The sequence below is a fragment of the Scomber scombrus genome, chromosome 5 (genome assembly GCF_963691925.1).
Source record: "Scomber scombrus chromosome 5, fScoSco1.1, whole genome shotgun sequence".
Classification (NCBI taxonomy): Eukaryota; Metazoa; Chordata; class Actinopteri; order Scombriformes; family Scombridae; genus Scomber; species Scomber scombrus.
This window is the reverse complement of record NC_084974.1, coordinates 7,276,196-7,298,663: the sequence shown is the minus strand read 5'-3', so window position 1 is coordinate 7,298,663 and position 22,468 is coordinate 7,276,196. Positions and strand designations below refer to the sequence as shown.

At 42.6% G+C, this 22,468-nt stretch overlaps 3 protein-coding genes across 4 annotated transcripts in view; 2 read left to right on the top strand and 1 right to left on the bottom strand.

Annotated features, from left to right (window-relative positions):
- Nucleotides 1–25: 25 nt before the first annotated feature.
- On the bottom strand, nucleotides 26–8,790 carry si:dkey-260j18.2 (uncharacterized protein LOC325231 homolog). The gene is made up of 5 exons (XM_062419090.1): nucleotides 8,138–8,790; nucleotides 7,503–7,656; nucleotides 7,222–7,300; nucleotides 6,393–6,620; nucleotides 26–6,222 (listed from the first exon to the last, which is right to left on the bottom strand). The coding sequence occupies exons 2-5, from the start codon at nucleotides 7,654–7,656 to the stop codon at nucleotides 4,713–4,715; spliced, it is 1,971 nt and encodes a 656-aa protein (XP_062275074.1). The 5' UTR covers nucleotides 8,138–8,790; the 3' UTR covers nucleotides 26–4,712.
- Nucleotides 8,791–8,994: 204 nt separating this feature from the next.
- sars2 (seryl-tRNA synthetase 2, mitochondrial) lies at nucleotides 8,995–17,237 on the top strand. The gene is made up of 16 exons (XM_062419091.1): nucleotides 8,995–9,341; nucleotides 11,872–11,967; nucleotides 12,108–12,137; nucleotides 12,250–12,390; nucleotides 12,560–12,614; nucleotides 12,736–12,799; nucleotides 13,020–13,125; nucleotides 13,209–13,256; nucleotides 13,862–13,970; nucleotides 14,289–14,334; nucleotides 14,429–14,516; nucleotides 14,833–14,945; nucleotides 15,054–15,147; nucleotides 15,492–15,584; nucleotides 15,670–15,735; nucleotides 16,723–17,237. The coding sequence occupies exons 1-16, from the start codon at nucleotides 9,000–9,002 to the stop codon at nucleotides 16,861–16,863; spliced, it is 1,632 nt and encodes a 543-aa protein (XP_062275075.1). The 5' UTR covers nucleotides 8,995–8,999; the 3' UTR covers nucleotides 16,864–17,237.
- A 1,100-nt stretch (nucleotides 17,238–18,337) lies between these two features.
- The window catches only part of LOC133980373 (DNA ligase 1), an 11,654-nt gene continuing 7,523 nt past the window's right edge, over nucleotides 18,338–22,468 (top strand). For both annotated transcript variants that reach the window (XM_062419077.1, XM_062419076.1), the window contains exons 1-5: nucleotides 18,338–18,412; nucleotides 20,521–20,561; nucleotides 20,671–20,740; nucleotides 21,299–21,364; nucleotides 21,490–22,468. The exon at nucleotides 21,490–22,468 is cut by the window's right edge and continues 46 nt beyond it. In XM_062419077.1, coding sequence (XP_062275061.1) covers nucleotides 18,367–18,412; nucleotides 20,521–20,561; nucleotides 20,671–20,740; nucleotides 21,299–21,364; nucleotides 21,490–22,468 — 1,202 coding nt within the window. In that variant the 5' untranslated portion in view covers nucleotides 18,338–18,366. The remainder of the gene's footprint in view (nucleotides 18,413–20,520; nucleotides 20,562–20,670; nucleotides 20,741–21,298; nucleotides 21,365–21,489) is intronic.

Below are 22,468 nucleotides of genomic sequence, written 5' to 3'. Positions count from 1 at the left end.
AGCAAATAGTCCTTTAATCGTTTATCTCATCAAAACATCCATTTGCCTTTCAGTTCACAAACTTCATTAGATTGTACAAATGAGGGCAGCTTTACTTCTTCTGAACAGACATACAGGATGTGTGTGTGTGTGTGTGTGTGTGTGTGTGTGTGTACAGTACGTGTGCAAAGAGCTTGTGTTGAACAGATTTTACGCCTCAGCATAGAAAACGTGCATGCGTACACAGTCACTTTTCACATTTCTTACAAGCTGTAAGCACACAAAAAGTAAAAAATGTTTTTGACATTTCAAGTGGGGGAGAATTTCAGAGAATGGTTAATAAAGCAGACAACTGAACATCAATTTTCTAGAAAACACAAACTTAAGCTCACACATTTTAACCAAAAGGACAAAAAAAAAAAAAAAGGTCTTCATCGTGTGTTCGACTAGTGAACTTTCTATTGAAATAAGCTTCACAAACCTAATATGTTCCTTCTCGTCATTTAAATGCATTATGGTGATCCACACACACACTGTGTCATAATCACCAGGCTTCAATTCTTTGAATATCAAACATCCCAGCTGCCCTCTAACTAGTCATGAACAAGGGGTTTAGAGCCCATCAGCATCTCTGTACAAGAAGGCAGCACCACTAGAGATGGAGCCACCGCCTGGCAACGCTCCATCACCAGGACTTTAAGATCAGTATGTCCTTTTTTTTTTTATGACCTTCTTTGACTCACCAGTAGGAGAACAAAAAAAAACAACCAAAATCTAACACTGAATCACCCCTGCTGTATCTGCTAATGGCACTGGCAGACTGAAAGGCAGAATGAACACACAAGTGACGTTTTTAATGTATCGATACACCGCTACACCTTAACCTATCGCAACCCGCCTGAGTACACCCAACGAGAAAATGTAAAGATATCACGGAAGACATTTAGAAATACTGACTGACTGATTTTAATGTGTTTATTAGAAATGGTTCATATTTCTAAAGAAAATGTACACATGATCACTGCTGAAATGTTGAAACTGATGAAATACTGTAACAGTGAAAAGCTGCAGTTTAAATACGACTAGTGAAAGAAGCTAAAAAGAAAAAAAAAAAGCTGAAATGCTGAAAGATGTTTAAGTTTTAGTACTAATAAAGCTGTAGTGTCACTTTAAGCGCAGAGTGGAGTCGTCATTGAATTGGAGATGAAAGCGGTTGAAGAGTCATTTTTAAGAATAAAAAGATAAAGCAGTTGATGCGTTGTCAAGAGCAACTGGACTTCCTGAAGGCATTTCCCATCCAAAAATCTTCTGCAGTTATGAATGACGGGTGGGGAGTACCGCCTATTTAATCTCTGTATGGGGTTGTTTAGTCCTTCAGGGTTGCTGAGGTCACATGAGAAACCTGAAAGAGTCTGAAGTCCAGTTGCTCTCGACTCAACCCTTTTAGATTAGGGAAGGGAAGGGGAGTTCCACCGTTCTGTTCTCAAGGGACACTGAGTCATCGTAACACTCTGGAAAGTTTTAGATGGGTTGAAAAATTGCGAAATGTACTGGTGAGAGAGAGAAGAGACAGTAAATCCCTTTTTTTTTTTTTTTTTTTTTAAAAGGGAAAGATGGATGAATTTGGCTTCGGTCCTCTCGGCTAAAGAATGCACTACGACACAGACGGTTTACGCAAGAAAGCAAATTTTGTAACAAGTCTAAATTAGTTTGTTTTTGTGACTGGCATTCATTTACTATTTTAGTAAAGTTAAATAAATAAAAATAAATAAATCTGCTTTGCGGCTCTCAGAACTCTGTGTGTGTGTGTGTGTGTGTGTGTGTGTGTGTGTGTGTGTGTTTGTGTGTGTGAGGGGGGCGTGTCTAATTTTGCCATTACAGAAACACATCCTGTGTACATCTTAACATCAGATTTACAGTGAATCTCATCATGAAGTCACATCTAAGGGCAAAGCATGGCACACAGTGGTGAAATTTATACATTCCTGACATGAAACATTTAGTGTCTTCAATTACAGTGCTCTTGTAATGGCAAAAAGTGGCTTATTTTATGGCCCCGATTGATCATTTGCAATCTTGGCAATGAAGTAATGCCGACACTGGTAAAAAAAAAAAAGCTTTCCATTTTCAGACACAGCTGGTGGCGTTTCTAATGTGCTCCAATCCCCCGCAGTAGTATCTGGATTTGATCAATTTGAATAAATAAGGAAAAAAAAAACAAAAGTGGAGCTTGCAGCAAAACAATGTGCTTACATTTCTGGCTAAGCTTTCTACTGTCATTAAGCTGGGATTTTTGGGAGTTGAGTTACTATACCGACCTCAGCACCTTTCACATCTAAATATATCAAGCTTCTATTTGTGGGGCCTGTCCTAAGCTTACAGTGCCATCCTATATGATGGCCAAGCACTGCAGTCAGAGTTACCATTTCAAATAACTAAAACCTTAAAAAAAACTTTAAAAAAAACTTTAATAAATAAGGTGCAATGCTACTGTGTTCAGATAATTTATAACCTCGGTGCAGACTACATTCAAAATAAAAGTCCTGGCTGGAGCAACTTAAACAAATTTAAAAAAAAAAATGGACAGCTGCTGAATCAAGTAAAGACAACTGGCTTGAAGGTTTTGTAAGAAGGCTGTTAAACAGACAGTCCAGACACAAAGATACTGAAGGTCATCCTCACATTGGGCTGCACCACACCCCTATGAATGCATCGCTGTCACTGTAATGTTACAGTGAGATCGTTTTGTTGCAGAAACTAACAGAACACCACTGTTCCATTGTAAGATTTCACACAGAATGACTGGAAGGCTATCACAGCTCATTTTTAGGGGTGTATGATATTGGACTTTTTTTTTTTTTTTGCCGATTTCTGATATGCCGATATTTTCAAAATCAGCCGATGCCAATACATGGGAATTTTTTTTTTTTTCTCCACCTGGCTGAGGAGGCCGTTACGCATGCATGATCAAGAAAGATAAAATGTGAAGGAAGAACTCAGCAGTGAAACTTTTAAGAACCTGCCAGATGGGTCAAACAATGTATTAGATAGGCAACATTAATGTGTAGGATTTAACCTCTGGTTCATGCTCCGGCAGCAGAAGGTGGCACTAATACACCAGTTGCCAAACACTGTTTTTTTTTTTTCAAACAGAGCGGTACATCATGTCACCCGATGTGTTTCCTACCTCCACGGACTGTTTCACCCTGATGATCCGGTGTTTCCTTGGGGCCGGATAACCCCGGCCTTTGGAGCCTGCGGAGGAAGCCCATGCGTCCAACAGCGTGAAACAGTCCACGGAGGGAAGCACAGCCAGGCGGCGGAGGGGGAGAAGGTGACGAATTCAAGTATTCATTTCGGGCCAATATTTCATTGTAAAGCCTTTATCGGCTTACCGATACCGAAGACATACCAATATTATCGTGCATCCCTCGTCATTCCTTCCATTCGATCTAGCCCTGTCTGCACATTTCTCCCACTGCTATGTTCCACATCTTTAACTAGGCAGCACCTTAAGAGCATTTAAAACATTAAACATAAGCACAGTTTTTAACCAGGTAAAAAAAAAAAATTGCTGTGGCCTGTGTTAAACACTTTAAAATCCACCTTCTGGAGGTGAGTGTGTGAGGCCAGTAAGGCTTTGCAATAGTTCAATACTCCCTGAACCAGCACCAAGGAGCATCTTGGGACATGTAGGTCAGAATGAGCCAATGAAACGTACAAGTTGTCACAGACGTTAGATCGACGTCCTTCATTTATATAAAAAATGAACTGAAGTACACAGGGAGACTTCCTGGGATGAGAAACTACCCAGTCTTTGCTATGATGGGCTTCAAGTATTGAGGCAAAGACAGAACAGAAAGAAATAAAAATTCATAAATAAAACGTTTCTTGGCCCAGAGAGAGAGAAAAAAAAAGTTGATGTCATGATGCGTTTGCTAGACTACGTTTCCTCTCAAGTCAAGTTATTTGTACGGCCTTTCATTGAGCTAACAATTACACAGGCCTATATTGTGCAAGGAAACAAGGTGCTTACTCTCAAAACACATTTAACATGAAAAACAGATGAAAGTGAGTGAAAAGGGGGAATGATTGTGTCCACTCACAGCAGCAGCTAGTATCAACACTTTGAAACAGAAAATGTATTTCCGTTTTTAGAAAAATTACTCACTAAATTTCAGAAGTAAACAACACAAGCCTACGCATTTATCCTACATCGAATGTATGCGTTTCAGTTTCTAAGAAGTTTTGTTAAAAGTGGAACATAGCAGTCTGTAATGTGCATATGTTTGTGACTAACCTAGAGGCTGCTGCTTTGACTTTCCTGACAAAACTATCACACCGGCAAAAAAAGCTGAAAATAATGTTACACGTTGAGAACATAATTTTAAAGGGGCCCTTTTTTCTAACTTAAGGACTTTGTTGTTCTGAGAAATAGAAATTAGGTTACATTCAGGTGTGTGTTGCCTGACTTTGACCACGTTTCTGTCCCCACATGCTATCTGCCTGTACATCTGACGATATGCTATAACAAAATGAACATGATCTGTTTGCATTGAATCCATTGTTGGCCGACTGTGTGGCTGCTCTCGGATTGTATAAAATGGTCTTTTCATTGTGATTTCATTTGAACAGCAACATTTCTTGAGGTCAAGGAGGAGCTAATTCAAACTCAGCCCGGAGCTCATCTCTGTGTTCCGTGAACGGCTGCCTCGGCTCGTCTCCCTCCAGCACTAGTCAGCCGCCTTCTTGCAGTTTTCTTTGGCTAGTCTCAGTCTGGACAGGATGTGTTTCTTGGGGAATTTTAAAGTGGTGCACCCGAACTGGCTCACCCCTCCAGTGTCTCCGGGGAGTTTCTCACGTCTCTGGACCCAGCTGCGCCAGCCGGGCTTCCAGCAGTACACGCTGTCGTAGAACCGCGAGCCGTTTTCCCCGCCCAGCACGTAAATCCTCCGTTTCCACCTGGCCACCCCCCCGGCTGCGATCCGCCTCGGCAGCCCAGGAAAAACCACAGGGCTCGGGGCTCGGTCGCTTCCGCCACCTGCACCGCCCCGCTGCTCCGCTGTGACCATCACCCCTCCCCCGGTCACTTCCCTCTCTACTCCAGACCCTCGGCCCTCTCTGAAAAACAGCACGCGCCCTGTGGCGTCTAAAGTCTCCAGGTTGGTGTAGTTTCCATCCAGGAACTTGGTGGTATCCCTCATGTATCCCCCTATGGCGCAGACTCCTCCTCGCACTGCTACACCTCCAGCGAGGCAGGTGGCACCGGAGTCCAGTGCCACACGTGTCCAGCAGTCTGTCAAGGTGTGATAAATAAGCACCCCTGAGTGAACCACGGAGTGAACCACGGCCCGGTTCTGTTCAAGTGTGGTTCCACCCAGCAGGTAGAGTCGTCCGCGCAGCGCTGCGCAGGCGAAAGCACGCAGAGGGAGCGGTAACCGCGGCCCGGGAGTCCATTGGAGTGTAGACAGCTCCAGGATCTCACTGGAGTCCAGCAGGGCTGAGCGGTTACTGCCACCCAAGGCATAGAGTGACTCCCCACAGCCCAGCAGGCCAAGCATAGCCCGGGGCTGGGCCATCGAAGGCCTCTCTATCCAGCGGTCCAACACAGCATCGTATTCATGCACGGCTGCAGACACAGAGCCTGTCCGTAGAATCCCTCCAGCTACAAACAGTCTGTCACCCACAGCTGTGCAGCCAGGACTGACCAGCGAACCCAGCGCTGCTAACTTCTCCCACTTCCCTGTCCGAGGATCAAAGCAGTCCACTGTGTAGTCTCTGGCAACTAAATTCTCATCTTCCCGAGGTGTCAGGTCCACGCACACTATTTTTTTCTCAAACATGCCCTCCCGTGGTCTTAGAGGCCCCCCGAGGCCCTCTCCAGCTGCAGCGGGGCCCAACTCCTGGCTCAGTCTTCGGCTTTCTTCCTGTGACAGCAGTCCCGGCCGCAGGTGGTGAAGCAGTGCTGGCATGTGGGCGTAGCGATCCAGGGGCTGGTGCTCTGCCCAGCGGCGTGCCGCGTCGTACACCTCCGCCTCTGAATCCACCCCCAGGCGGTCGGAGCTCAGAAGGCTGCCTAAAGTGCCGTGGTCTAGCAGCAGGAAGTCTTTCTGCCGGGCCACCCGGGGGAAGTGCTGTGCTACCAGCCTCAGGGAGGCACGCAGCAGCAGCTGATCGTGGTGAGAGCGAGCCAGAGAGTACATCCCCAGACAGTTATCCACAGAGAGGTGCTCAAATAGAAACCTGGAGAGATAAGAGAGGAGCAAAACAGCAGGGGGGGAGAGAGAGGAATATAGAGAAGAGAGGAGAGAGGAAATTAGACCAAATCCAAAAGACAGGAGCTGTCATATATTAGCCTAATATCAAACTAAATGAGACTGTCAACATGATTATCTGTAACTTAGCGGACTCACCTGGAGCACAGGTCTTGCAGGGGCATGACCTGAAGCCGGTTGGCAGCCACAAACAGATCCTCAGCCGTGTCCAGAGAGAGACCCGCCTCCCCGGTGTACACAAACTGGATGACTGTCTCCATGACAGACGGCGTCACTTCCTCCAGTCGAATCTCAGTGAGGCGAGACTCCACCAGAGGACTGGTGAACATGGCCCGGAAGTACGGGCTCACAGCCGCCAATAGGACTCTAAAGAGGCAGAGGGTGAGGGTGAGGAGTATGGATGATAACTGCTTCTGTGGAAGGAGAGTCACTTTTCTACACAATACTGTGGTTAGATTTTCTATGTACTCACAATGAGAAACTTACTGTCAAAGCTAAATTCTTGCACCTGGCAGACCCTATTTGTCATTTTGCTTCTTTGATATCAAACATAAGCTACAAGTGACTTGCACAAGAACAATGTTCACTGCAGGAAACATCCCCGTCTTCAAAAGTCTGGTAGTCTCACCCAATAAGAAAACTCTCATGTTGAAATCGCTACTGAAACATTAATCAGTAATTCAGTGACAAGAAAATGAACGACAACTCTGATTATCACTTGTCAAGTAAAAATACTCGATACTGAAATTGTAAACTGACTGGTGGCAAGACACAGTATGTGACAGCTATACCAACGTGCAATTGGCAAGTCATTATTTGCACAGCTGATAGAGTAAATAATTGATTGATGACAACAACACATTTCTAGTCTCACAGTGCAAACACATTTGTTAGCTGCAGCCCTGGCTCAGTATGTGTGCAAAGTGAGCTTATCACCACACTGCCTTGTAGGATATAGCCTCCATACCTGTGACACATGAACTTTTTCCCTTCGACAAGCAGAGTAACATCACACAGCTGCTGAGCGTCCAGGAGCTGCTTCAATCCTTTGAAAACACACAAGAGAAAATGCAGAAGAGGGTGAGGACAAAAGGACGGAGCAGAAGGGGAAGGGAAGCAGCGGAGGTGACAGGCGGGGGAAGACAGAAACAGAAAATGAGTTAAAAGTACTAATTACTGCCGTTGAGGGAAAACCAAACCCACCCCCACCCATCCCCATCCACCCAACCTCTCTCTTTTCCGTCTCACCATGTGTGATGTAGTCTCCTAAAGGTGTGGTGCTGTCATCTGGGAAGTCCTCCTCCTCTGAGTCGCTGTCTGATAGAGGCTCCCCTCCTCCCCCATCCCCATCCTGCCATGGCTGGGGACGCCAGGTGACTGTGCCCCCCCGCACGGCATTCATCTGAGGTACAGTACAGTACAGTACAGTACACACACACACGCACACGCACACGCACACACACACACACACACACACACACAAACACAATTACACACATGCATAATGGAAGCAAATTGAGCAAGCAGGTTTTACACTGTAACATCAATGCATGCAAAGGCCTTATCTGCTACAGACACAGGCCTGTGTGTAATAGACTGAGGCCTGGTGCAGATATGACCCAGATAACAACAATCTCTGTGGAAAAATGTTGCTTTTCTAGCTGAAGCGTGTGATAGCTTATTATAGTATTGTGCAGCTGAATTATAAGCAAAGTGGAGATTGTTTCCTACAGATTTACAGTATGTCACAGTATGCTCTCCATCACCAAGAAGAGGTCTTCATAACACACTGGTTGGAATAAACGGGAAACACAAAGCACACTGCTGCTGCTGCTGCTGTTGTAGTTTACAGGTAAGATGTGACATTTTGTAGCTGACACTACCTTTGCTCTTCTTCTAGTTTCCACCGTGAAGGCTGGTCGGGTCTCACTTTCAGCAGGAATTGGTGAGGCAGTTTGGAGCAGGGCTATCTGTATCCAAGCACCCTGTTTATTAGCACTAGCTTCCCGGCGCTTTCCTGGCTCCCATCTGGGTATCTGGGTGTCTGGCTCCTCTGGGCTCAACTGAAACAGTCCGTCCGGCCTGCGGTGAGAGGACGCGTCAGGCTACTCGCTGCTCATCCCGTTCCCCCACGCACAACATCCCCGCTGACTGACCGACCAAACTAGCTCACAAAAAGGGGGAAAAAAGCTCCTCCTGCACAAAAGCGTCCAGCCGTAACACGCATCGGTCCACCGCGGCAGGCACCACACGCGGTCCGGCACGGTGGTGAAACGGTGCAAAGTGTAGTTTTCAGAGCCTGCAGGGCAGAAAAATCAGGAGTGAGGTCAGGTTGAGTCGGCCGCACTTGTCATGTCTGAACCGGATTACCGAAACGTTAAACTTCCGCCCATCTGATTGGCTGACCTTTAGCTCGTGACGATTGTTTTGGAACGGATTCGTTTTCGGACACTCGAAAAATTAAAACCTCACCCGCTCCCTCTTTGATATTATGCGTGTTAAACATCTGTTATACATTTGAGAAAAAAAGAAGGTTTTATTGTAGTCATTTCCGCATTCATGCTGCATTTCAGGCAGATACGACACTTTACAGGCACAAATAATGCTCCCTGGTTCCTTCAAGAAAACAAGAAAAAAAGAACTGTGATTGTCATGATTATTATAATATGACTTCATTGAGGTGATATGCTATCAAAACATGAATTAATGTGCATATCTTTTTGAGCGCACGCACGAAGGGTGACCATGAGCCTAATAGAGATGTTAATTATTCCCATGCTCCCTGAATGCAACATCAACCATAGGACAAACATGGCGACAGGCTTCAGCATGGCAGCTAGACTAGGACGCGCTGCACTGACTGTGTTGAAGCCGGTGGCTCGACACTACTCGAGGCAGAGGAGCAGCGTTGTCATCCCGCACCGCTTCTGTCACAGAGCCCGCAGCAGTTTGTACGAGCATGTCCGTGAAGGCTACAGTGACAAACCCGAGCTGGACATGACATTAGTGTGTGAGCATACTGACTCGGTCATAGCTAATGTGGAGAGCAGGAAGGGAGACCTGCGGGGGGAGGATGTCCGGAACATTGTGAGTGTTCAGAAGTCTAATTAAAATAACTTATAGCCTGCATACACCCCTTAATGCTAAAGCAACCTGCCAACAGAGTGGCGAGGCTGAAGACAGCTTCATATTCAGGGTTAAGAGGAAAATAAGGGAAAAGTTAAGGGAAAGTTAAGGGAAACATACTGTATATAAACCTGTAACCTGCTGTCCCTCTGTGTATACATACATACATATAAATGTATACATACCGCTAAACTGTGGCAAGATGTTGAATATATGAAAAAGAGTTTTACATTCCTAAATGTAAATTTGCTAGAGCTATAGATTAATAACCTTAGCAAAAAGCCATTGATTATTTTTATTATTGTAAAAGAAATGACATGAAAAATAAGCCTCTCATTCTACAAGTTAACATAATAACACATTAGAAAGAGTCTTAGACATTGTAGCTGAAAGTCTTAAAACAGTACATAATTATTATGAGCTTGATGTAGTATGCAGTATTATAGTAAAAGTACTGCCCTATTATGAGTGATGAACTAAAGCATTACAGTAAAAGTACTGCAGTATTATAGTGATGTAGTTAAAGTATTACAGTAAAAGTACTGCAGTATTATGAGTGATGTAGTATGCAGTATGACAGTAAAAGTACTGCAGTATTATGAGTGATGTAATATGCAGTATTACAGTAAAAGTACTTCAGTATTATGAGTGATGTAGTATGCAGTCTTACAGTAAAAGTACTGCAGTATTATGAGTGATGTAATATGCAGTATTACAGTAAAAGTACTTCAGTATTATGAGTGATGTAGTATGCAGTATTACAGTAAAAGTACTGCAGTATTATGAGTGATGTAGTCAAAGCATTACAGTAAAAGTACATAAGTATTATAGTGATGTTGTTAAAGTATTACAGTAAAGGTACTGCAGTATTATGAGTGATGTAGTACGCAGTATTACAGTAAAAGTACTTCAGTATTATGAGTGATGTAGTATGCAGTCTTACAGTAAAAGTACTGCAGTATTATGAGTGATGTAGTATGCAGTATTACATTAAAAGTACTGCAGTATTATGAGTGATGTAATATGCAGTATTACAGTAAAAGTACTTCAGTATTATGAGTGATGTAGTATGCAGTATTACAGTAAAAGTACTTCAGTATTATGAGTGATGTAGTCAAAGCATTACAGTAAAAGTACATAAGTATTATAGTGATGTTGTTAAAGTATTACAGTAAAGGTACTGCAGTATTATGAGTGATGTAATATGCAGTATTACAGTAAAAGTACTTCAGTATTATGAGTGATGTAGTATGCAGTATTACAGTAAAAGTACTGCAGTATTATGAGTGATGTAGTCAAAGCATTACAGTAAAAGTACATAAGTATTATAGTGATGTTGTTAAAGTATTACAGTAAAGGTACTGCAGTATTATGAGTGATGTAGTACGCAGTATTACAGTAAAAGTACTTCAGTATTATGAGTGATGTAGTATGCAGTCTTACAGTAAAAGTACTGCAGTATTATGAGTGATGTACTGTAGTATGCAGTATTACATTAAAAGTACTGCAGTATTATGAGCGATGTAGTATGCAGTATTACAGTAAAAGTACTGCAGTATTATGAGTGATGTAGTATGCAGTATTACAGTAAAAGTACTGCAGTATTATGAGTGATGTAATATGCAGTATTATAGTAAAAGTAGTGGTTTGGTCCCTCTGACTGATATATTATTATATATGACATCATTTGATTATTAATAGTGAAGCATCAGTGTTAGAGCAGCATGTTACTGTTGTAGCTGCTGGAGGTGGAGCTAGTTTACACTACTTTATATACAGTTAGCTAGTTTAGTCCAGTGGTTCCCAACCTAGGGGTGGGGCCCCTCCTAAAGGTCACCAGATAAATCTGAGGGGTCGTGAGATGATTATTTGGAGAGGTCACATAAAAAAACAAAGTTCTGATACACAAATCTGTTTTCTGTTTTTTGGACTTTTTGTCTTATCTTTGATTTGAGGAAATATTGGATCATTTATTGATATGAAACCTAGTTACTTTCAATCACTGCCAGTTTGCAAATTACACAAGTGTGATGGGGAACTTAAAGACTTCAGTGCCCGTTATTAATCAATCAAGCTTCATTTTTATAGCCCCTTTCTTCCAGGTTAATGCAATTCACAGTGCTTCACAGTTGACAGCTACAGTGTAATAAATGATGAAATAAAATGAGTAATGTCCATAAAGCTAATAAAACAATCTAATCAAAAGCCAGGCCGGTTATAGAGAGAGGTTTTAAGTTTATGTTGTCAAGACATCAATACTTCCAACTGTAAACCATACCAGAATTTAAACAATGAACACTTAACACACAGCTGAAAAAAGACAACAAAGCCAACATGGTCACAAAGGAGAACACTGAAAGTTAAGAGTTTGAATTGAATTACTTACATTTTCACACCCCCTGTTATACTGACTTTTCAGCTGATAACACTGATTGTGTGTGTGTGTGTGTGTGTGTGTGTGTGTGTGTGCTTTTTTCCCTACATGTTTCAGGTGTGTGTGTGGCAGCAGCTCCAGGCGGTGAGGACAGAAATCTCTGAGCTGGAGGAGCAGAAGAAACGCATCAGTGAAACAGTCAAAGCGCTAGTGGTCAGTAAAGGTCAAAGGTCATTACATTGTTTCCCACAATATGTTTGTAGTTATTTATGTTGATTGTTTTGATCACTACATAAAATATAGACACAAAAAACTACTATAATATCTCATGTGACGTCATGTTTTCCTCACAGGTCAAGAATGACAAGAAGACTCTCACCAGTGTAAGTTCAACTATTATTTAGTTAATTGAATCATCAGTGTTGTTGACATTGCACCAGCACTGTACATTTAATACAGGCCCAGTTCTGAGTCCTTGTTGTTTTAATCTCACAGCTTCCAGAGTACAACCAGGCTCTGCAGAGGGGTCGAGACATCCGCAACAGACTCAACCAGCTCACCGCCAAAGAGACTGAGCTGGATCAGGAACACTATCTACGAGCGCTCCGGCTACCCAACACCACACACCCTGATGTGGTGAGGACACACACACACACACACACACACACACACACACACACACACACCCACCCACACCCACACACACACACACACACACACACGCACACTTTCTATTCCTGGAGTATTTGGTGAGACATTTGCTACATATGACATTTTCCTAAAGTTTCCCTTTCCACATTTTCAGCCAATTGGAGATGAGAGCCAGGCGAGGGTGGTGGAGCTGGTTGGACAGAAACCAGGTGATTGATGTGGTCTATACCGTTATCGATCTGAACTGTGGATGAATTGACCTTTTAATAGACATGCTTTACCCTCATGAGTTTAAAAGTGACCTTAAAATGTGCTCCGTTTTTTCTGTAGAGTTTGACTTCAAGCCCAGAGGCCATGTAGAACTGGGGGAGGAGTTGGGTCTCATCAGGCAGAGGTGAGGATGACTCGGGTTGTTCCTCTTGATATTCCTCTTGCTGTACTGTCTGTGCAATATGAGAGGATGCTAGTATTTCAGTTTATTCAACGGCATGTTTAGAGATATAAAGACTTAATATTGTTTTATATGAATACAGTAATGACGCAATACTAAATATATTGTCTAATATTTAGTCTACCCTCATTGATTATATTTTTTTCCTCTGTCTCTCCCACAGGCATCTAGCTCATGTCTCAGGCCACAGGTCTTACTATCTGAGGGGAGCAGGGGCCAGACTACAGATTGCACTCCAAAACTTCGCCCTAGACACACTGCAGCGTCGGGTAAGGCTGTGAAATATTGTACATGAGTAAAATGAATGTGTAGTAGAGAGCTAAGTCTGTGCTTTTCCATTTGTCTCTTGCAGGGCTTCATTCCCATGGTTGTACCTGACATGCTGAGGGGGGCAGTGTTTGTGAGTTTCTTCCACACTGACTCTGTGCCATTTGTTTTCATCAGACCTGACTTAGCATTGCAGTTGTCACGATAACATGATTTAATGGAAGATACCAAACCTTTTTTTTAAAGATTTAATTGCTCATAAATTAAATATCACATTAAGTATCTTGCAACATTCACAAAGTACTATTAAGATTTCTGTTGATATTCTGTATTCTGTATTCATGCTGCATGAATGAACTGAGTATAGGGAAAGTTTGATACCACTGTCAGGTATTAGCTGCAGGTGGCTAACTTAGCTTAACTAAGACTTTCAACAGGAGAAACAACTAGCCCTGCTCAGTGTCTCAAATAACATCTCTAAATCTTACTAATGAATAAGTTATGTCTTATTTGTTCAGTTAAATAACAACATTTTACTATTTAAGAGGGGCGGTATGTGCAGGACTGTTTCTCTGTTGGAGGTTTAGGTACCAGACTTTTGGCTATAGATTCATATTGCCTGTATAAACAAGAGAGTGGTGTAAATTTCCCCATGTGCCTCGGCAAGAAATCAAATGTCTCAAAATGTTGAACTTTCCTAATGTGGCGCTCTCCTTTTCTACCTCTCCTCTCTTCCAGGAGGGTTGTGGCATGCAACCCAACGCTCATCGCTCTCAGGTCTATTCAATGGACCCGGCTCGTTTCCCAGACCTCAACCTGGCAGGGACCGGAGAGGTCGGAGCGGCAGGTGAAACTCAGTTCACCACATTGTTTCAACACGTCTCCATTTCTCTGTAGCAATAAACAATTTTTCATTGAATACGTTCAGAGATGTTAATCAGTGACGTTTTATTTTGTAAAATGATAATAGCAAAGATGACATGTAAGAGGTAAAACACATCATCAAGTCAGACCAAGTATTGGAATAAATGGTGATGTTTGTGTAGTATAAGAAAAAGTTTTTACTAGATATTTTAACAATCACGGTCTGTTTTGATTAGATGATTCATGACAGAATCAATTTCACACATGCAGAAAATAGACATGTGATGTCTCTCATCTCCAGGCTATTTCATGGATCATGCAGTAAACTGGAAGGACCTACCTGTCAGGTTAGAAGCACCTCTCACTCTTCCTGGTTTGCTACAAATTGAGTGTCAAATTGGAGTAATTACAGCTGACGTGATGTGTCATCTCTCGCTGCAGGACGGTGTGCAGCAGCACGTGCTACAGAGCTGAGACGGACACAGGCAGAGAGACCTGGGGCCTCTACAGAGTTCATCACTTCAACAAGGTCTAAAGTTAGAAACGCAGGAGTATTCACTTGGATGCAAATTTGTATCCCACTCTGTCTACTTCTTCAATCAGATTAAATTTTTAGCTGTAAATGACATGTGCAGGACTGTCAGATTTTCAGGTGTGGGCTACAATAAGTGTTCATTCTTTCAAGCTTAGAAGCTACTCAATAAATATCCCAATGAGCTTTAAATAACTGTGTGTGTGTGTGTGTGTGTGTGTGTGTGTGTGTGTGTGTGTGTGTGTGTGTGTGTGTGTGTGTGTGTGTGTGTGTGTGTGTGTGTGTGTGTGTGTGTATATATATAAATGTGCAGGTGGAGATGTTTGGAGTGACAGCAGATGAGACAGGAGAGGAGAGCTCTCAGCTCCTGGAGGAGTTTGTCTCTTTGCAAAAAGAGATGTTTTCTGCACTGGAGCTACACTACAGGTTAGTACAGCCACACATCACATTCTGGCCATGTGCTTTTATACACATGTTCATTTTTAAGTAATATTTAAGATAAATGCATCAGTTATGGTTGTGTGTTTTCTTTAGAGTGCTGGACATGCCGACTCAGGAATTGGGTCCTCCAGCGTACAGGAAGTATGACATTGAAGCCTGGATGCCTGGAAGGAACAGTTATGGAGAGGTCAGCCCCATCACGTCACTGTTATCTGGGCTTAACCTACTAACCTGCTTAATTACTGAGCTCATTTGCATTTTATATGTCAAATATGTGTGAAGTAAAGAGAGTCATCAAAAATACAAGCAAGCCCACATAGCCCTCTCATCCTTCCTCCAAACCTCTACAGTGAAACTCAACATAATTTTTTAACATCTTCTCATGTATTACAAAAAAAGGCTCAGATGTAACTGCTGGGCCTCTCTCTTTATTCTAATTCAGCTCTTCCTGTTGCTGTACTCATCAGTCTACACAGAGCCGGTTGCATTGTGCTGTTGATTCTGATTGCAGTTCATCTCTTTATACATCAGATTTCCAGTGGGTCCAACTGTACAGACTACCAGAGCAGACGCCTCAACATCCTGTATGAGAGAGAGGATGGCAGCCTGCAGTACGCCCACACAGTAAGAAAGCAGACAAGGCAGCGCTGGTGCACATTCCTCCTGCTTTGGCTTACTGCAATATATATGATGTGTGTTTTTTCTGTAGGTGAACGCTACAGCGTGTGCCATCCCTCGAACCATTATCGCTATCCTGGAGACTCACCAAACCAAAGTAAGACACTTATATACTTCACACATGAAGGGTGTCTCAAAAACCTACAATTCGTTAATTCAGGTCGTCAGTCATGGAAAGGTCCTAGAAAATGACAAAATACATCAAAATATCTGTTTTCCTGTCAAAAAATTGTAATATGACGATCTTGTCATCATATGAACTGAAACAGATGTAACAAGACCTCAACATTTATTTTTGCTAATGTCCCAACAAAAGCTGTACAGAGACGAGGTTAGATTAAATAATATGCAGGTTGCAGTTATAGTATTACGTCATGTATCTCACTCAATTGTCCCTCCTGGCTCCCTTACAGTCAAGATGGTGTAGCTAAAACCCCCCAAGATTGAATCATCTCGTATCATGCCTAGCTTTAGTTGATCATAACATATTGGGTATGAAATTAATCTGCAGATGCTCCAGTTCAACATGAGACAAACTTTTCTACGGATGTCAGTTTTTGAGTCACGGCAAAGGCCAAAATGTGGCCCACAACATTGCTGCAAATATCTTTTGCTCTTAATGGGCTCCTACCAGCCCATTAAGGGGAGTCATCAGTCAGCGGTGGTATGAAATATGGTATAAAATAGGTTTTTCAACAATTGTGAATCACTACAACCACAAGCATCCTTGAACATATGAATGTGCACAAAAAATATTAGGATGATGGGTCCAGCAGTATGTGAGATATGTAAAGTGTATGGTGTTGAAGTGGCTCCCTCTTGTGACTGTTGTCAACTATACAAATTATAATGTACTTCATTTGAACTACAGAAATAAAAATATATGTTGCATTATGTTTTTATTTCCAAAATTATAAATATTAAAAATCTCCTTATGGATTTACATCAGTCTTCCTGGAGACTCCAAAAAACCTAATTTTATTCAGTGTCTTTTTTAAAAGACATTTTGAAAGCTTTTGACATCAGGATAATATTACTGATACAAATTTGATTGTTGTTTCTTCTTTTCTCTCCATCTCCACAGGAAGGATCAGTGCGTGTACCCCGAGCCCTGCAGCCTTATTTTGGTCTCGAAGTGATTGAGAAACCAAAGTGCACCCCGCTGAAATACATTGGACCCAACCAGCACACCCGGCCTCCCAGACCCGCACCCAAAACCAGATGACACAAATACAAAAGTAGTGCTCTGATCCCAGCCATCTTCCACAAATATACTTGAGGCAGCAGTCGACTCACATTCAACACATCCAAGTCAGAAAGAGAGCAGATATTTAACTAATGCAAAAGATTATTCATCCACAATAATTTCTACATGTTGTATGCCTGTTTAAAAGCTGTACATCTTCATTATGTTTTAAATAAATGAATTAGAGTATGATTTTTTGAGTTGAGTGGGAATTGAGTGCATCCCTATTCTGAGCTCAATCCAGAAGTTTACTCTCAATGTAAATATATTTATGTCTCATTTTGGTGGAATGATATGAGAAGTGTGAATGTAAGCTTGAATATGTGTTTTCCAGATGTTGAGGAGAGCCATCATCATGCACCACCAATAAAAATAAAAAAACAGATTGAAAGTATTTCTATCTCTATTGTTTTCTCATTCACATTTATTCTTCATATCTTATGCTGAGTAATGCGTGCCGAAAGTCAGACACACAAACTCTTTAACACACACTGAATGACACTGTGACCTTGAAGAGGTGGCCTGCAGGTGAAGCACAGCAGAATATTTAATAGCTCCCAAAGGTGTCATACAGGCGTGTTCATGTGTTGTTGCATTAGCAGCTCTAACAGTATCAATAATCGATGTTTCAAAAGTAATTAACCAGCAGATGGTGGAGGAGAATGGACCGTTCAAATTAAAGCTGATAACAGTATTCTCAGAGGGCGCTTTCATCAGAATTCGAACAGTGGAGATAAAAGTGAAATGTAATGTTCAGTATTTAAACCTGGACTCTTTAAGCTCTCCAAATGACATCACTTTGACAAGAACTAATAATATGTCCTGAGATTAACAGTGACAGATTGAACGTTGAGAATCCACATTTTGTTAACACACTGTAAGCAAAGGGCGACCACACACACACACACACACACACACACATTTTACTTAGGTTACTTTTGGGGACACTATATAGAGTTACATTAATTTCCTGGAGACATACCCTTATTCTCTACCCTCACCCACTGTACCACACACACACACACACACACACACACACACACACACACACACACACATATGAGGAAACAGGTTTTGTCCCTAATTGGACAAGCTGTCCCCAATTAACTTGTCTTTAGTCTTGAATGTGTCCCCGAAAGTAGGCTAAGTCTGACTATACACATATACCTAGATCATTTTTGGGGACATTTTATAGACTAACATTCACAACTACAAAATCAACCTTTTCCCAAAGTGTGGACCCAGAATTATTTGTCCCTACTTGACCAGGCTAACCACAATTAACTGGTCTTCACTCTAAAATGTGTCCCCGAAAGTAGGCTAAGTCAAACTGCACACACACACACACACACAGACGCACACGCGCACACACACCGCTGTGCTCCACTGTCAGACTCCACCTCGCTCGGCGGGTGTGTGAAGAAGCTCCCAGCCCGTTATTTCAAGGTTATCTCCAGCAGGAAGCCTCACTTTTCGGATCCTATGGGAATTTTGATAACTGCGGTTTTTCTTTGGGCTGCTGTCGGAGGTAAGAATCCATCACATTCATTGAACACATACATGGATACAGTGTGATGGGCTGCGGGGCGCTCAGTGGGAATAAACGCTACAAAACGCGAGGATCTCTCATCGCAGGCGAGCACACACACACACACACACACACACACACACACACACATAGTTATTATTCCTGCTGGCATTAAACAGCCTTTATAGTGACAACAGACCAAATAAAACGCGTCATATTGAATAGAAATAGACTGTGTGTGTGTGTGTATGGTAACCTTAATGAAAGCCTCAGGGATTTAGACTAATGGGCTAAACAAATGCGTTGTTACATAATTTGTTATGCGCTCACCTTTCTGTTTTCTATCTGTTGAGACTGGATTCTGCACCTTTTATTTTTATTTTTTTACACATACGCATATCTTGTATTATATCAGCCAGTCCTCATGTACGTATACAACATAATGGGAAAATAAAAGATGAGCATGTGCCCGCTGACATGCGCCAGCCAGCTGCTGTGAACATCATGTTAATTAATATAAGTGCAGACTTCCTGTGGATGGTGAGAATTACAGGGGAGTATGTTTCCCACAGAGATATACGGGTGCAAAACAGGGTAATATGTGTTACGCACAGTGTTATGCAGATAACCTACATAATGTTTGGTGCTTTAAGTTTTATTTTGTGCCTGTCGCAGTGTGTGATAAGCCAGCAGTAGTCAAAGCCACCCTATAAAAGCATAGCCAAAGCATTTTTTGGCTGGTCTTAGAAGATACATGTCACCACATCATGTTTTATAAGCCCAACAGTGATGGGCTACCTTACCTCTAAAATACAAGTTACAGTTCAGTGTAAATTAAATGAGAAGAAGATATCATTTTATTAACTCATCATTGTGCATGTTGGAGCTGAGCCTGTCCAATCATTTGCTTGCGCTTGATTTCTTTATTTCTAACATTTGGTTTGGTTGACTGTGCAGCAGCAGGTTAAGAATACAATCAGGGCCAGATCACAGTGTTAATTATGAGCCTGGGGTGTACCAGCTCAGAGAGTGTGGATAACACACACACACACACACACACACACACACACACACACACACACACACACACACACACACACACACACACACACAGTTCATCACATGGACATGCCGGGCATTACAGGGCCAAACTGTGGGCAGCTCACTCACGTGTCTTTGTGGGTTCATCACTGACCATGGTATCAATTAGTCTTATTGATCTTGATCTGTGCTGATCTGGCTGTGAGCTGACACAGACCGCACAGAGTTTAGATGAAACCTGCAGCTGTCACGTCGGTGAAAGAAGTATTCACACCTGAGATACAGACAGTGTTGAATCTGTGTCCGCAGTATTTGTACAGTTTGAGTCCATATTGGGTCAAATATTTGAGGCTGGGTTTAAAAGTTGACCTTATTGAAGGTTTTAATAATTTAGACTCTAACTGAGAGTAAAGATAGTACATATCTTTGATCATTTTGATGGTGGAAATTTGTCAGAAAACAGAAAAATCTTTCTCATTTGACCCAAAGTTCATAGCCTGCCATGTAGATCCATGAATAAGCAGCAGTGTGGAGATTGAACAGCACCTTATGTTATAATACTCAACCAATACAAAACAAAGGTTGTGTTCTGCAGGCTGAACATGGATTTTTATCTATACTGACATTTAGGCCCTTGTTAGATTCAGTGTATCTCTGTGAGAAAAAGACACTGAAAGCACTGCTTAGTGTGCCTTTGATGATCTACTGGCAGGCAGGGATTGGTGACTGATTTAGCCGTGGTGGGAAACTACCTGTGAGTTTAAGCCGATGGGAATATCTGCATCATGGAGAGGGCGAAGGAGAGAGAGGGATAAGCTCCTTTGCTGTGTCGCTTTACCACGGTAACTGTGCTTACCTTAATGAGGGAACAGCTCCACCCACACCCATGCAGGACAAACCACCGCTGAGTAAACAAACTATTTCACCTGTGCTGCTCCGTGAGGTAGTTTGGTGCAGTTTTTAACTGCAACACAAATGCTAAACATATTGATTTTAATCGCCATTCTCCCTTTCTCTCTCTCTCTCTCTCTCTACTCTTCCTGCACCTCTCTCTTTGTTTTGTGCAGTGGGATGCCGGCCAGTAACCTCACCCCTTAATGATGCAAAGGTCAGAAGCAAGTTCTTTTTTACATCCTCTATCACTCAGTATAATGTAAATATTTTAATATCTCAGTTATTAATTATATATATATATATTTTTTGTGTTGTGCCTCAAGGTTGAATGTATTATTCAGGAGACGCTGAATGGAGACGGGCCACAACATGAGTGTGGCCCTCAGCTGGCAGGTGACACCTCTACTAATCTATCCATCAAATAATATCATCTGGTGTTCAATGCTGTAATGGAAAATTAACAATTTGGATAATTGATTCATCTTTTAAGTAAATTTTAAGCAAAAACAATTGCCATTTTTTTTAACAATTTGCTGCTTTTCTTTCTCTTATATGATCATAATTTAAACATTTAGGGGTTTGGATTTTTTTGCAGACAAAACAATATTAAAAAATGTCTAATTGTCTACTAGAAAAGGGTTACAGCAATTTTTCAAGATTTTCTGATGTTTTATTAACCAAATTATTAATTGATAAAGTTTAATTTAACAGAACAGAACATGAGAATAGAATATACTGAATGACAGAAATACATCTATCACAGGATGCAGATTTATTTGCTGTCATTTACATTTACTAAATCTGTGATGGGTGTTTTGTCACATTCCTCTTGTTGTGCAAAGATGTGCAGAGGTCCCTTTTCATTTTCAACAATGCTGCTGTTTTTCTGGACTGTTTTTGCAGCACAGTTGTGCTAAAGTGTTGCTGTGTCTCTTTATATTCCCTTCGCAGAGGAACTTGATGAAGTGCAAAGACACCAGGGTCTGCTCAAGGAACTGCAGAGGCTGGCTGATGATGGTATGCAGAAATTCACACTCACACACATTTATGTCAGGCTGAAACACTGAGTAAGTGTTTCATGTCTTTTGCATGGAATTGATATTGTATAAAAGTGATGTCTCGATGCAATCTCACTTCCGCAGAGAGAGATAACGAGAGAGAGGACGAGGAGGAGAGATACGAGTACAATCTGGCCGATGACGAGAGCGACTTTGAGCAGAGGGATGAGGAGGCAAAGGAGGAGAGCGACATGACCAAGACAGAGGAAAAGAAGGAAGACGGGACAGAGGATGATGACACCAAGGAGAAGATGATCGAGGAGCCAAGGATCGAAGACAGAGGGAGGGACGAAGAGGAGGAAAGAGCTAAAGAGCTTGAGGAGCTGCTAGCTGAGGAGATAACCAAGAAAGGGAAAGAGGAGAAGAATGATGAGGAGCTCAAAGAGCTGCTGAAAGAGTTGAAGAAGAAGCGCTATGAGTCGGTGAAGGAGAGGGAGATCCAGAAGGCCTCTGGGAGCGAGCAGGAGGAGGAGGCGAAGGAAAAGACACCAAAGGAGGACCAAGAAAAGAAGGAAGATATAACAGAGGACGTGGAGAAGCAGAGGATGGAGGAGAGGAGGAAGAATGAGGTGGAGCTGATGGTGGAGAAGGAGAAGGTGGAGAAGGAGCTGAAGGAGCTGCTTAAGGAGCAGGAGAGCAAGACCAAGCCAGAGCAGGAGAGGGAGAGGAAGGAGAAGCAGGAGGAGCTGGACGAGCTCGTCAGGAAGATGAAGCGGGTGCAGGAGGAGGAGGAGGAGCAGGAGGCGCAGGGGCAGAAAACCGAGGATGGCGCCGATCAAAAGCCGGCGGAGGAGAAGGAGAAGAGCCAGAAGAAGCAGGGCGACGGAGAGAAGGGGTCCGACGAGAAAGCGGAGAATGACGTCAAAGCGAAGGAGGAGGCGGTGGAGGTGAAGGAGCCGCAGCAGAAGAGAGTGATGGAGAAAGCCAGCGACGAGGCCACGCGGCAGTTCGAGCGGGAGAGGTACAAGGACGCGGAGGAAGAGGAGGAGGAGGAGGTGGATGACAACGGGGAGGATGAGGACGATGAGGACGACTATGTCAGAGAGGATGAGGAAGGGCCGGA